A 14,649-nucleotide genomic window follows, 5' to 3' on the forward strand; every position below is an offset into this window, starting at 1 on the left:
AAAAATCTATCGAAGTTACTTTCACGGATCCAATGTACACCGATCTTCGTTCACGGTACGTTAAACTTGCGTTTCCAAGCGAACAGTACATCGGATAACCGTAATGTCTTGAACGTCCATAAATCATCGGGCGATACTCTACATTGGATTCGCTAACGTCGGATAGCGATAAATCAAAGACGAAGTAGGACTTGGTAGTTCCGATCGGAAGACGTGCGGATAGGGAGGAGATCGTACATGGTATAGGGAAATAATGTCGTCGTTTATAGAAAACGAAATACTTTTCCTTTTTCCTTTCCTCTTCCCTTTTTCTTTTCGTTTTCCTTTTAGTTTTCCTTTTCCTTAGGAAGAAGCTAAAAATAAGAATGAAAATAATTCGGTGCGGTTGGAAATGAATCTCTGAAGAAAAATCTCGAGAGAAATCTTAAAGAAGAGAAGAAAGAGGCGAGAACGCGTTTCGCGAGAGAATATCGCGTGTCATCTCGCTTCCTACGATCGTCCCTTTTCTCTATCCCTTTCCCTTTTCCCGGAAGGAGAGACGGTATTCGCGGAAGAAAGCGCAGCCTCCGCTGGCGGCACGGTTACCACCACCAACCAACTCCATTCTCAAGCACCACCACTACCACCACCACCACCACCACCACCACCACCACCACCACCACCACCACCACCACCACCACCACCACCACCACCACCACCACCACCACTACTACCACTGCCACTAGCATCTACCACCATTACTACTACCACCACTAAAAGCACCAGCATCAGCACCAGCAGCAGCAGCAACGGCGGCGGCAGCAGCAGCAGTGGCAGCAGTAGTAGCAGCAACACCGGCAACACTACCACCCTCGACGACAAGGGGATGAAGAAGAGCGTCGGTATCGAAGTGAGACGTGTATATATGTATATATAGAGGTGCGCGCACGTCGGCAAGTTCAGTCGTCCAGCGCGTGCCGACCCGCGAGCATCGTGTCGCAACCAACCCTCCCTTTTACGAATCCCTCGTCTTTCCTTCGTTCACGATACCTACGTTCGAACGCTATTTCCTTTCCCCTCCTTCTCGTTCTCTCACGCTCTTCGTTTCTCTCTCTCTCTCTCTCTCTCTCTCTCTCTCTCTCTCCTATCTCTTTTCGTTTTTTTTTCTTTACTCTTTCTTTCTTTTTCACTCTCACCCTGTTGCAAAGCGTCGAAAGGACGAACCCCTTTTTACTTTTTAAAAACGGTCACGTGTCATTATCCTCCCTCCTTCTAGGTGCCAGGTCCCCGTTAGAAGTGGAAGTGCCGACTCGAGTGCTATTAACGATTCCACTTTGAGTTAGTCATGTAATTTCCTCCCTCGAGAGAGCTTCGTCTTTCTTCGTTTTCTTCTTTTTTCGTAAAATTTATCATTCGTTTTTTCTTCTTTCCTCTTGGTTTTTTTGTTTTGTTTTGTTTTCCCTTTTTTCTTCGAAATAATATTCTCATTGACTCTAAAAAAGAAGAAAAAAAAAAAAGAAAAAAAAACGAACAGAAAAAAGAAAAAAAAGAATACGTGGATCGTCGCGCTTATCGTCCTCGATCTAAAAAAAAAAAAAAAAAAAAAAAAATGGTGATCGAAGGTCTTGCAGGAGAATCGACGAAAAAAGTTTACCGATTCTTGGATCGTGCGATCGAGAGAAAACAGATTTTAACGTAGTCGACGAATATGACGGGTGAACGAACGCGAGGAAACTCCGGAGTACGCCGGAGACACGCGTATTCGATTGGAGGACGCATGTAATCCATAGAGCGTGACGACTTTGGGGTGGAAAGTTAAGTGAAATGTGAGTCTAGGATGGAGTTAAGGATCAGCATACTGCTCTTGGCGTTACTTCGTCTATCGAGCACGTTGGAAAGTAAGAAATTTTGTTTATCGAAAATCGATTCGTTTTGCTAACTTTAATTTCGATCTATTTTTTATATAACGATCACTAGACCCATATCTTATTTTCTTTTCTTTTCTTTTCTTTTTTTTTCTTTTTTTTTTCTCTCTCTCTCTCTTTTCTTTTCTCTTTATTTCCCCGATAAATTCTGAAAGAGACAAAAATCATTTCTCAGATCGAAAGAAAAGCAAATCCATATAAGGCGAAAGCCAAGGATAGGGTCCGTGGACAATATCGAGATTACTACCTCTAAGCGGGCTATTTTATTCCCCTCCATTCAACAAAGAATACGAGTAACATCGCGTATTCACGACGATAAACGATCGGACATAGAACTAAAGTTTCCGAAGTAAAGTCAACACGCATTTTATATCCCTCGTTAAAAAGGACTCGTTTGGAATAGTGATATCGTTACAAAGGGAAATTACATAAATATAATAACGTGAGAAAACATGAATCAGCGTAGATTTAATTTTACTTATTACAAATCTATCATTAAAGTTTCATGTACGATCGATGTATATATATATATATTTTTTTTTTGTTTTGTTTTCATCTTTTTAACAAAGCGTGAACTCCTTTTTTTTTCTTCTTCTTCTTCTATCGTAGGTACGAAAGAGGACGGAGACGCGGAAGAAGAAGATGACGAAAATTATCCAGTCGATGATTACGGTGATGATTACGACGACTACGAGACCGCTACGATATCAAGCGACACCGATTTTATCGCCGGAGGCCCGCTACCGATCTTCTTGGTCGAGCCTGTTCGTTCTTTCGTCGTCAAAGGAAAACCGGCGACTCTTCATTGCCGAGCTGCTCATGCTCTTGAAGTAATATTTTCGTAACGCTTCGCCGCGAGCTTTAGAAAAGTACTCTTTTCCGTCGGCCATTCTAAAACGCACATAGATATAGACAGAGGGCTATGTAATCTCAAGAGAAATGTCTTATTTATAATTTACCAAGCGTACTCGTTAAGTCCTATTCATTTTCATACGAGACAAATACCCGAGACACGAGAGCTTTCGTCGGTCAAATCGAATCCTCGCGTTCCATTTCTCATAGAAAAAAAATGTACTCTTAAAGAGTAAAGAGTAAAGTCGAGTGACCCGAAAAGAAAAATTTTTGCAAAGCTCTTACGATAGTATAGAATCGCGCGTTGATCTAAATATCAAGCTTTATACGGCTGACCCGCGTGAACTGTGTCCATAAGGAGGAGAGAGAGAGAGAGAGAGAGAGAGATAGAGAGAATGAGAGAGAGAAGAAAAAAAAGAAAAAGCAAGAAAGAGTAAGACTTTTTGAGATACCAGAGTAATTATTCGCGTGTAAGAAAAGAAAAAGAAGAAGAAGAAAAAGAAAAAGGAAAAGAAAAAGATGCGAGAAAAAGGAAAAACAGAAAAGAAAAGAAAAGAAAAAAGAAAAAAAGAAAAAAAAGAAGCAAAAGGAAAAAATGAAAAGAAAAAGGGGAGCAAAATTGTTTCGGACTGCGACGAAAGAAAATCGGCATATAGTTTCTTACGTTTCGAGGAGAATTAAGTACTTACTCGCATTCCCTTCCGGTTACGTTTTTGCAGGTGTACTTTCGTTGCAACGGCGAACGGGCAGAGCACTCGCAGCAGCAGGATTTTGTAGACCCTCGTACCGGAACGAGGGTCGTCGAGGTTGAGTTGAACGTGACGAGGAACGAGGTCGAGGAGTACTTTGGATCGAAGAAGTTCAAGTGCGAGTGCGTCGCTTGGTCGGGATCAGGTCAGATTAAAGGGCAGTCCGCCACGGTTGAGGTCGCCTGTAAGTAGAGGGAACCCTCTCTCTCTCTCTCTCTCTCTCTCTCTCTCTCTCTCTCTCTCTCTCTCTCTCTCTTTCTCTCTCTCTCTGTCTTTCTCTTCCTCATTCTCTTCTTCTCTTTCTCCTCGTCTGTTCTTCTTCTTCTTCTTCTTCCTCCTTCTTCTGCCTCCTTCTCGATCCATCATGGATGTTCACTTTGCAACTGGCAGACTCTGGTTGTTCCACGGTTCTTACCATCATCATCATCATCATCATCATCATGACTATCTTCGAACGGAATATTCGAGTTGTTCTTTTTTTTTTCTTTGTCCTTTTCTAATCTTCCACTGGAACTATGAAAAAAAAAAAAAGAAGAAGAAAAGAAAGAAATACTGAAAGACTGAAAGAATGAAAGAAAGAAAAAGAAAAGTAAGGATAGTATAATATAAACGTCAAATAGTACAATTCTATTTTTATGAAATCGAATATATGGGCGTTGATAATTAAATATTTTTTCTTTTTCTTTTTCTTTTTTATTTTTTTTTTGCGGGATATCGCACGAGAACGTTATTATTCTGAGAAATGAAAAGGCATTGCCAAGGATTTTAACCTCTTAAAATAAAAGCTCGGCAATGCCTGGAGTGTACTTTTAAAGCATATCTTTTAATGCACGCCTTTCCCTGGACGCGAACGAATGCTACCGCGGGGCAAGTGATATTACTAGAACTCAATGGTTCTTTCATATTTTCTTCCACAACGTTCATTTCCTTCCAATGGTTTTTTCTTCGTGTGCCTTGTGCGTGTGCGTTTTATTATACATAAATACTAGAGATTATCATCGTTCTCATCTTAACGTTCCTCGTCGTCCTGGCTAGACTCATCGAGATATCCGAGAAAGAATAAGAATCTTTTCTTTCTGTTTGAACATATTTATTTGAAAAAAAACTTTTGCATCAGATTTTCTTCTATAATTTTTATCTTCTAGAGAGAGAGAGAGAGAGAGAGAGAGAGAGAGAGAGAGAGAAAGAGAGAGAGAGAGAGAGAGAGAGGGATGGAACAACATCATGAAATTAGGGTGAACACCACAGCACGGTCTCGAAAAGTAAGTACACTTTCGGAGTGCAAAGTACTAAACGCCGTTATAACTTTCAACGTTCGTGTCTAAATGTGCACAAATAAAGTTAGATTATATTTTCACCTCTTTCACTTAACTCTTTCAGTTTAAGTCTCGTTAACTTACTTACCGAAAAGTAAATATGCAGACGTTTCATTTCTGACATCACCTTGGTACTGTTTTCTCTGATATACGACACAATTAACGTTAAATATTGTAATTACAAAAGAAAAAAGGAAAAAAGTTCATGTTGATTTTCAACGTGTAGAATAAAAAAAGAGAGAGAGAGAGAAAGAGGGAGGGAAAGTAAGAGAGATGAAAGAGTGAAAGAAAGTCATCCGTGCTGTGGAAAATCGTAGGATAGCAACTAGTGTCTCGATTCGTCGATAAAACGTAACTTCATTAACTCGATTAGCGTGTACCGATTCCCGCGTGCAGGGATTTTCGAGATACCAGACACGAAATTCATTCTCTCTCTCTCTCGCACTAGTATAACCTTCTCTCTTTGAGCGAGGGTCAGTCGAGGTGACGGCCTATCCGTGAGTATGGGGTAGAGATCGTGATAGAGAGGAGAGATACAAGAGAGAGAGAGAGAGAGAGAGAGAGAGAGAGAGAGAGAGAGAGAGAGAGAAAGAGAGAGAGAAGGGGCTTGTCCATGCTCTGTTGTGTTTTCATTTGATATTCGGTGACGAATAAACCAACCCCCAAAATCTAATCGATATTCCATCGCAAATGAAACAGAAGTGTTTGGCATAGCGATCGACTACGGGATGTGTACTGTTGGATGCAAAAACGAACGCTATTGGATGCTTTCTTTCTCTCTCTCTCTCTCTCTCTCTCTCTCTCTCTCTCTCTCTCTTTCTTTCTCTCTTTCTCTCTTTCTCTCTTTCTCTCTCTCTCTCTCTTTCTCTCTTCATTTTTTTTATTATTATTTCTTACTTTTGTTACACACTTCGTTTCCTTTAACAGAGACAAAGCAAAGTTTCGACAAAGATGGATTTTTTTTTTTTTTTTTTTTTTTTTTTTTTTTTTTTTTTTTTTTTATAAATTCGAGTAAAGGAAAAAGAATGATTGATTTTTCTTTTTTTTTTTTTTTTTTTTGATTTAAATGTTTCATTAGGTATTCCGCGTATCGCTCAAATATACTGCATCGAATTGGGATGCAGGAAATGAAATCATTGTTTGCTGGTAAATAGTAAGCGCGCTTGCTTTCGAAATCGAGTATACACGTAATGAGAGAGTACGACAGATAGTACGTACGTATGTATTATACGTAAATCGTTGATTTGTTATATCGCGATACGTATTAGTAAGACCGTGTCAATGATTAATTAATTATCACGTGAAAAGAAAAGTATTTCTCTTCGATTATTTCTCTTGAATTAATAAAAGTAGTAAGATAAAGGGGGTGGGGGTGGTGGAAACACAGGAGAAAAAAAAAGAAAGGAGAAGGGAAGAAAAATAGAAAGAGAGGAAAAAGAGACGAACAAAAAAAAAAAATAAAAAGGATGGACGTGTCCCGAGTTTATGAAAAATTTTGCCAGGTTTAACCAGGCAAAAAAGTAACTACCGTACGTATGCGAGAGTCGAGAACGGGCTCGTTCGCGTTCTCGACGAGAACGAATATGAATACCCATCGTGGCAGTCCCTCCTCAGTCCTCCCTATTCGCTAACGGCCTCAGGTACGGCAAATAATACTATAGCAGTGGTATAGCTCGCCGAACGAATGGCCACCGGTATACACGCAACTCGTACAAATCTTTCTCTGCCTTTCCAACCTATATACAGGGATGTGGAAAGGAAAGGAGGGAGTTTTCAACTAGTCTATGAAAGCCCTTTTGCATTTATACGCACGCCCTAATATCGCAAAGTGCCCCTCTCTTTCCTCGACTCACCCTCTTCTATCTCTCTCTTTCTCTCTTTCTCTTTCTCTCTCTCTCTCTCCCTCTCTCTCTCTCTTTCTTTCTTTTTCTCTTTCTCGATCCTTGTCATTCAGTTGCATCGAGCTCTCGCAGTTTTTATTTTTAACAAATATTAAAAAAAAAAAAAAAAAAAGAAAAAAACCCGCGGGATATCTCTCGATGCAGACCTGAAGAAACATTTCCTATCGCCGCCATACTCGTTGTCCGTCGAAGCCGGCCGCAATGCGGAATTACGATGTACGCCGCCCTTGGGAGTGCCACCGCCAAAGGTCTATTGGCTGAGAAACGGGCTACCTTTCGAGACGATCGCAAGCTCAGCTTTGACATCCGACACGAGTCCCAACGAAGTGTCACCGGCCAGTTTCGTACAGACTGCTGAAGGATATTTACGCCTTGGGGAGACTGAGCTTAGACATCAAGGGAATTACTCGTGCGTTGCTGAGAATCTCGCAGCACGTAGAGTAAGCGAACCTGCGGTACTCACGATTTATGGTAGGTGAATTAGATCGTGTAGATAAATATTAGATAATAACATTTTTTAATTCGTAAAATTAATATTAATTTCTTTTCTATCGTTTTATTACTCAGTGAACGGAGGATGGTCATCCTGGTCTGGTTGGTCTGAATGTAGCACAAGATGTGGCAGAGGTGTACAAAAGAGAACGAGAACCTGTACAAATCCGGCAGCCATCAATGGCGGACAAATTTGTCCTGGACCAGCTACACAAAGATTCGAATGCAATCCCTCTTGTCCCGGTAAGGTGACGAAGGGAGAAATTTAGATATTTAATAAATTGCACCGACACCGCAATGACATTAAAATTAGTTCTCTTGGTATACCTAAATGACGTGAATAAAATCAGCGGGAATTCTATTCCTAGAGTGTTTCTACGTGCGTTGCACGTTAAAGCAAGAAGAAAGACCCTTCTATTCCATTTCGTTAAGTTCCCTCTCACTTGACGAGAATCGCACAGATGCCTTCTTTCTTTTCCTCTTTCTCTCTCTCTCTCTCTTTCTTTTTTTTCCCTCTTTCTTTATTTCTTTTATTTCGCGCCCGCAAATCCAATGATCTCGACGCGTTCGACCTCCTAATCGAGACTTTTCGTTTCACCCGTTACACGAAGCGGTCGATGGCAGATGGTCAAGCTGGTCCTCGTGGTCCGCATGCGGTCCCGATTGTTCGAGAGTAAGGAGGAGATCCTGCAACGATCCCCCGCCGAGCGATAGCGGTCGGCCCTGTCAAGGCAAGGACGTCATCGTCGAATCCTGTACCACGGACCGATGTAACGGTGAGTTCCAACTGAGTTTTACCCACTTCTCTCTTTCTCTTTTTCTCTTTCTCTCTTTCTCTCTCTCTCCTCTCTCTCTCTCTCTCTCTTTCTCTCTTTCTTTCATCTTCTCTTCTTCTCTTCCTCATTGTTCTTTTACACTCGAGCAACCTTTCACGATTTTGCTTCGTGACAGCGATTTCTGCAGTATTATCCTACATAGTTCCTAGTCGTGAGAAGAAGCTAACGAGATTTCAGTGACGCGTCAATAATTTTTTTCTCTTTGCAACGTTTAACAGTTCCGCTGATAATAGTCTCTTCCTTTACATTCTTACATGCAGCGCTTGGACACGACGGCCCGAGAGTCTTTAAAGAAGGTAAATGAAATATTGCATTGTGTAAAAAAAAAAAAAGAAAAGAAAAGAAAAAAGAAAGAAAAGAAAAATAAAAACGAAAGATTCGTTTTTTCTTTTTACCATGAAACAGGCCCCGTGTAATCGAACGCTCGATAAATGTTTATTACAGCAACGAGAGCGGTCGATCACAGAAACATCCTAGCCTTATGGATAACGCTCAGTCTCGCGGCAATAATCTTAGCTTTAACCACGATCTTCATGGTTCGCTTGATGCGCCGTAAAGAGAGAATAGAAGCTCTTTATAGCGTAGCGAGATTGGACTTTCGCCGACCGGTTGATCTTGCAAAATCCGTTGTCTCGAAGACCGATCGAACCGCTTTGACGGTGGACAAACGTCTCGAGCACGTCATCGACGAATCGAATGCTTCTAGATTGCCAAGGTAAAAGACCTTTCTTTGACGACTATCGTCTCCTTGATCGTCCTTCCTTCATTGAATATAACGAAAGACGATATCGATATAGATCCTGTTCGGAACATCATTACGACGTGCCACAGTTGTCACTTCCATCGACAACCAGACCATCGCCAAGTTCCTCGGTCACTAGGTCCTCTTGTAGGAACTCTCAAAGAGGACGAGGTTTGTCCGACAACGAGGAGGGCCGATCGTCTCGTAATATATCTCAGTTTAATCATAATTTCCATCGTGAGATACGTAATTAAAATAAATATCGATGAGAGAGAAATATATATATATATATACATATATATATTTTTTTGTTTTTTTTTTTTTATTTTTTTTATTTTAATTAGGTTCAACGTGCCAGGTGAATTCGGAGAGTACAAACGAGGATGAGAACGAACAGGAGGAGGATGATAGACTGGACGAGGATGAGAGATTGTCGATCGATGACGAACGTTCAACCGGTTTTGTGGTCAGAGCTAACGTGGACGAACAGGGTGCACTTTTGGTGGTTCCAGAAGTTAGTGTCTCCATGTCGATTCCCGAAGGTGCAGTTCCACGAGGCCGACGACACAGTTTACATCTTGCCGTATTAGGTGAAGACTCCCTGAGGCCAAAGTTACCACCTGGATTAACTTTACTATCAGCTGTTATCGCGTGTGGTCCTTCCAACGTCGATCTATTGAAGCCAGTGATTTTGCAGTTTGAACACTGTGCTGAACTAAGAACTGGAAACTGGGAGTTGAGTCTTTGGTCCACGGACATCGACCTTGAAACTCGTTCGACTAATTCCTCAAACTCCTCGACGAATACCAGCCTCTCTCCATCTAGCACAGTTTGGCGTAAGATTTTAACCCTAGGCGGTGAACCAACCAATTTACCTGGACAACCATTCGCTCAACTCGATCATGCCGGTGTATTTCTCGTAACGGAAACACCTTGCGCGTATGCCGTAGCTGGTGAAAATTCTATGGTCGCACCTGGATTAGCCGTGAAACGTCTTTGCGTGGCAGTTTTCGTTTCACGTGAACGTGATCGCGTTAGATGTCATATATTGGAGGATACCAAAGCAACTCTAAAGCTTGTAGCCGAACGAGTAAGCATTATTTTTCGTCTCGATCGTAATAGTTTTGTACAATTTTTTTTCTCTTTTTTTTTTCTTGGAGTGAAAATGGCATGTGGTTATCGATTTCTCGACAGGAACATCGTCTTGGTGGGACGCACATCGATCACAGTACTCTTGGATTTCGAGCGAGTGGTACTTCGCTACGAGTTGATCTCGAGGATAGAGAAAGCGGTTTTGCCGAGCGTCAAGAAGTACCATATCGTCGAGTATGGTCGTCCTCGAGATCTAGCATTTATCTTTCCTTTAGAATCGAAAAGATCGTGGCCGATGTCAGACTTAGTTTTGAATTTAGAGCATGCCAACGCGGATTCGAGGATCAGGGTTTGCTCTTAAGAATCGATCTTGATCTAGCAAAGAGGGGTAACATCCTTGCGAAAAAGAATAATGGAAAAGTGGAGTCTTCTATCATTTTACGTGGAAAAAATTCAACGAGGTCGACGGAATCCGTAGTATCTAGACCGTTCAGGTATCGTTTCTTATTCAGAGCATGTAGAGTTATAGGTTTTTAAAATTCGATCATTGTTTTTATTTCTTTATTTTTTTTTTCTTCTCTTTTTTCTTTTTAATCCGTAGGTTTTCAAAGACATTGAGGAAACAACTTTGTCAATGTTTGGATCCTCCTAGCGCTCGTGGAAACGATTGGAGAATGTTGGCTCAAAGATTACAAGTTGATCGGTGAGCTGAGAAAATGTTCATTGCTCTCGTTTTAGATACACACTGACGATTAATTAAAATATTAGTTTTATAAAAGTGTTGACGAATCGGTCGAAATTTCATTGTAGGTACGTCGACTATTTTGCAACAAAAGCGAGTCCAACCGAACATATTTTGGATTTATGGGAGGCCAGACATCGCGAAGCCACTGCCCTCGCTGATCTTTTGAACCATTTAAGACTGATGGGTCGCGTAGACGCGGCCAGTGTTCTCGAAAGTCGACTAGGACCTTGGATTTAAAAATATTGAAAGTCACTGTCATTAAAAAGAGACGTCATTTAAAAGCCATGTTATCTTTGTAAATAAGACGAAATAATAAAAAAAGAAAAGAAAAGAAAAGAAAAGAAAAAAAAATGAAAGAAAAAGAATCAATTATTATGAGATGTCGATGTAGAGCAAGAATTGTATAGACGGTGATCGTATTTGTACATAAAGTTGGTTTGCAGCAAATCATTACGAGGATCATTATTATTGATTCCTTTTACAAGTTATTAATCCTAAAAAGAAATGACAATTTTTCTCTGATTGTCGAAGACGAGGAAATAACGTAAGGCCACAAGTGAGGTCGTGGTAACGTGCCAAGAGAGTAAGATCGGAAGTTGCAAATGACATTCATGGTCCCATGTGCCCAATTTGCACCTGAATGCAGAACCGCGAGTAACTGTTAGTCCATGGTTTAGGGGAGTTCAACGGAAACTGGTTGAGCTTGTATTTAGGCTGGTATTTAGGTACCATTTGGAGATATCCTCCATCAAGGAGAGAGGAAGCATTCAAGGAAGGCTCCTAGGCATTGCGTCCTGGATCAAGGATGCGTAGGATGCTCGAAACAATGGGCATTATCCGTCTCCACATAGTCGCAAAGGGTCGGGAAGGAGGGTTCGAGGAGGTATAGGTATGCAAGTACGAATGGCAGACCTACGTTCCTCCAATAGATATCTACGAATTCCTTGTCCCTCTTCCTCTCCCTCTCCTATTTCCATTCTGCCACTCTGAATCCTCTTCGTCGTTGGGAGTGGGGGAAGGGGAAGATAGGGTGCAGCGGCATTTAATCACAGAAACCCGTTGCTGGTAATTCCACCGGACAATGCCTGTTGACCCACGTCGCCGGGGTCGCTCATTGGTAATGGTCACCGGCCGGCACCCTTTAACACCAACTACCACCGATGTTTCTCCATTTCCATAGCTTTTACAAATCACCTCGGAAAGCTTTCATTGATCGCTGTTTCTCGACGATCGACCAATGCTATTCGTAGGATTAACTCGTTTAATAAAACTCATTCCCCCGACGAGTATTCTCGTCGACGACTGCCTTACAAGAGATCGATAGTCCGACGTTTTCTATCGTTAGACTCGCTCGATGTCAGAACTAATAACAGACTCGCTTTGTTTCAGTCCCAGGGGTCATGATCTTTAGCCGCGAGAAAACCTCGTTCGGTACTAGAGATAGTTTCTTCGTTCGTACGTTCGTACGTTTCTTCAGCGAGATGATTCGTCTAAAAGTAAACACGAATCTTCTAGTTTTGAATGACGCTCGTAATCAAAATGATTAAGTAACTGACGTGATTGTTCAATAAATTAAATAATAATAAACTTCTCCGCCAATTCACGCTTATATTTCCAATTTAGATTATCACTCGCCGTTGGTTTGCTTAATTACATTTCGTTAATTTGACTCTCAAATTCGTTGTATATTTCAATGATTCTACCAGTCTTTAACGATGATTTCGTACGACGTATTCATAGTCAGAAGCGAGAACTATAAACGTCAGAACGATCGTTCAAAAGTGTCACGTTAACGACGTGCCTCGTAGAGTTTACGTCGAATGGGGACGGAAGGGGTTGGAGAAGGAGAGAGACAGAAATAGAAATGGAAATAGGGAAATACAGGGACAGACAGATAGACAGAGAGAGAATCGTATATGCATAATCCACGACAGAGTCGCATAAATCGCAGGCCCAGGGCCGTATTAATTTCCCGGCTAATCGCGATTGGGATCTACAGGCAATTACGGGAAGGATCGACCAATCAGATTGCGTCCTGGCGTTTCCGTTAACGCGGCGAGTGTGTACGTTCCGGGTCACGCACAAGCGAATCGAGCGCGTTACTAACGTTTGTCGACCCTCCTTGTTCATGGTGCGTACAAAACGTCCGCACTCAAATACCGTATACATCGTACTCGTCGGTTGTTTTATTACGAATCCGATTTACCATTAAGAGAAATATCAAGAAAGGATTAAAAAAAAAAAAAAAGAAAAAAATCATTACAAAATCCTAATCCATTAATCGAACAATATAATAAATCTTTTCCTTTGACAATTCAATCCTTAGAATCGATAGAATAATGATATTCATTCGTTCTCTTAATATCATTGTAATAACAAATTTTAATGAAAATTCTTTTGACGAGATAGAAAGAGAGAGAGAGAGAGAGAGAGAGAGAGAGAGAGAGACAGACAGATCAGTTTAGAAATAAATTAAAGATGACGTGGAAAAAAAAATAAATAAAACAGTTACCCAATGATCATTATTTTTTTTTTTCTTTTCGAAAAAAATAAGTTTTCGTCGAAATAAAGGAGAGAAAGTAATCGATTGGATATCTAAAGAAAAATGTGAAACAATTTTCGGACGAAGGAGAAAACTTTTCGTTTACGGTTTGCGGTAACGTAAGAAAGATTGTGAAGGATGTGAAACAAGCAAAGGGATCTTATCGGGAGCTATGCTATCCGAGCTCTCACACTATCGAAATTCAATCGTGAATAGCGAGGAGTGAATTTTTGGAAAGACCACCTTAGCGAGATGGAATGCTTCCATCAATAATGTTGGCGCATCTAGAACGTCGATATTCGTTCGACGATATTTTTATGACCCCCTCTCTCTTTTTTTCTCTCTCTCTCTCTTCCCTCCCTCCCTCCTCGATTAATTTGCCTGGTACGATTTTTCATTAGAAAGTACGGCCACGTGAACGATCCATATAAACAACGATCCTTTATCCATCTTTACGTCTCGCGAATAACGTCACACGAACGATTTTCGATTACTTTCTCTTTTCTCTCTCTCTCTCTCTCTTTCTCTCTCTCTCTCTTTCTACATATACATTTTCGTCATTTATTTATATACTTTTTTTTCTTTTTTCTTTTCTTTTTTTTTCTTTTTTTCTTCAACCGAGTACGTTATCTGTCTGGCGTGACGTCATAACGATAACGATCATAAAAATACAAAAAAAATATTTTGTCTCGCGAGTTCGCCCATGTACGTATTTATGTATGTATGTATTTATGCATGTATTCACGTTATATACACGTAAAATACGATCGACCGTGCGAAAAGTATGATCGGCATGGAAATTTCGTTCGTGAAACAGAATCACCGAGGGTCGAGGGACGGCAACAGTAGGAGGAAGAGTCAAAACCCTTTATTTTTTTTCTATCTCTTTTTTTTTCGTTTTTTTTCTCTACCTGCACCAAATTTTTACAACGTGTCATAGGAATGAGAGCAATCGGTGCGCGATGCTGCTTAAAATAATAATGATGATAGTAATAATAATAATAAAAAATAAAATGAACGAAGAAGGAAAGAAAAAAGAAAGAGTAAAAAACCGAAAGAAGAACAATAGGAATTAAAAAAAAAAAAAAAAAAAAAAAAAAAGGAATAAAAAGAAGTACGTCCGCATAGTTTCGAAACAATTTCACCGCATGGAATCTCACGACATCCGCGGCTAAAAGGCAGTAAATTTCGCGCGTGTTTCGTAGTTACGCCTGCGCGCGTGAGAACTTTCTACGGCATTTACACAGATATATATATATATATATATATATATATATATATAAACATGTATTTATGTACATACATACGTATATACATACGTACAGTCGATGCAAAAATCGTCGAGTTGCCATAGGCTTTTGAAGAGGATGCTGTGGTAAGAGGGGAGGTGTAGAAATGGGGAAGTTGGGACGGGGAAGGGATCGGGTACAAGGGAAAGGTAGGAAAGGGCAAATGAATCGAGTAGGAGATCATTATTC

At 40.6% G+C, this 14,649-nt stretch overlaps 1 protein-coding gene across 7 annotated transcripts; it reads left to right on the top strand.

Annotated features, from left to right (window-relative positions):
• The first annotated feature begins 870 nt into the window (after positions 1–870).
• On the top strand, positions 871–10,959 carry LOC118445068 (netrin receptor UNC5C). 7 transcript variants are annotated; one of them, XM_085655962.1, is made up of 15 exons: positions 871–889; positions 1,256–1,317; positions 1,602–1,877; positions 2,514–2,734; positions 3,476–3,689; positions 6,867–7,193; positions 7,290–7,457; positions 7,826–7,990; positions 8,311–8,346; positions 8,495–8,765; positions 8,848–9,038; positions 9,137–9,882; positions 9,987–10,378; positions 10,486–10,587; positions 10,695–10,959. In XM_085655962.1, the coding sequence occupies exons 3-15, from the start codon at positions 1,817–1,819 to the stop codon at positions 10,864–10,866; spliced, it is 3,066 nt and encodes a 1,021-aa protein (XP_085512088.1). In that variant the 5' UTR covers positions 871–889; positions 1,256–1,317; positions 1,602–1,816; the 3' UTR covers positions 10,867–10,959. The 7 variants fall into 7 exon arrangements, with proteins under 7 accessions (XP_085512088.1, XP_035729883.1, XP_085512091.1 ...); XM_085655965.1 differs by having other exon boundaries at positions 873–889; positions 1,256–1,326; XM_035873990.2 differs by lacking the exon at positions 1,256–1,317 and having other exon boundaries at positions 872–889.
• The last annotated feature ends 3,690 nt before the right edge of the window (positions 10,960–14,649 follow it).

This window comes from Vespa mandarinia, chromosome 3, assembly GCF_050613455.1.
Source record: "Vespa mandarinia isolate Hongniang chromosome 3, ASM5061345v1, whole genome shotgun sequence".
NCBI lineage: Eukaryota > Metazoa > Arthropoda > Insecta > Hymenoptera > Vespidae > Vespa > Vespa mandarinia.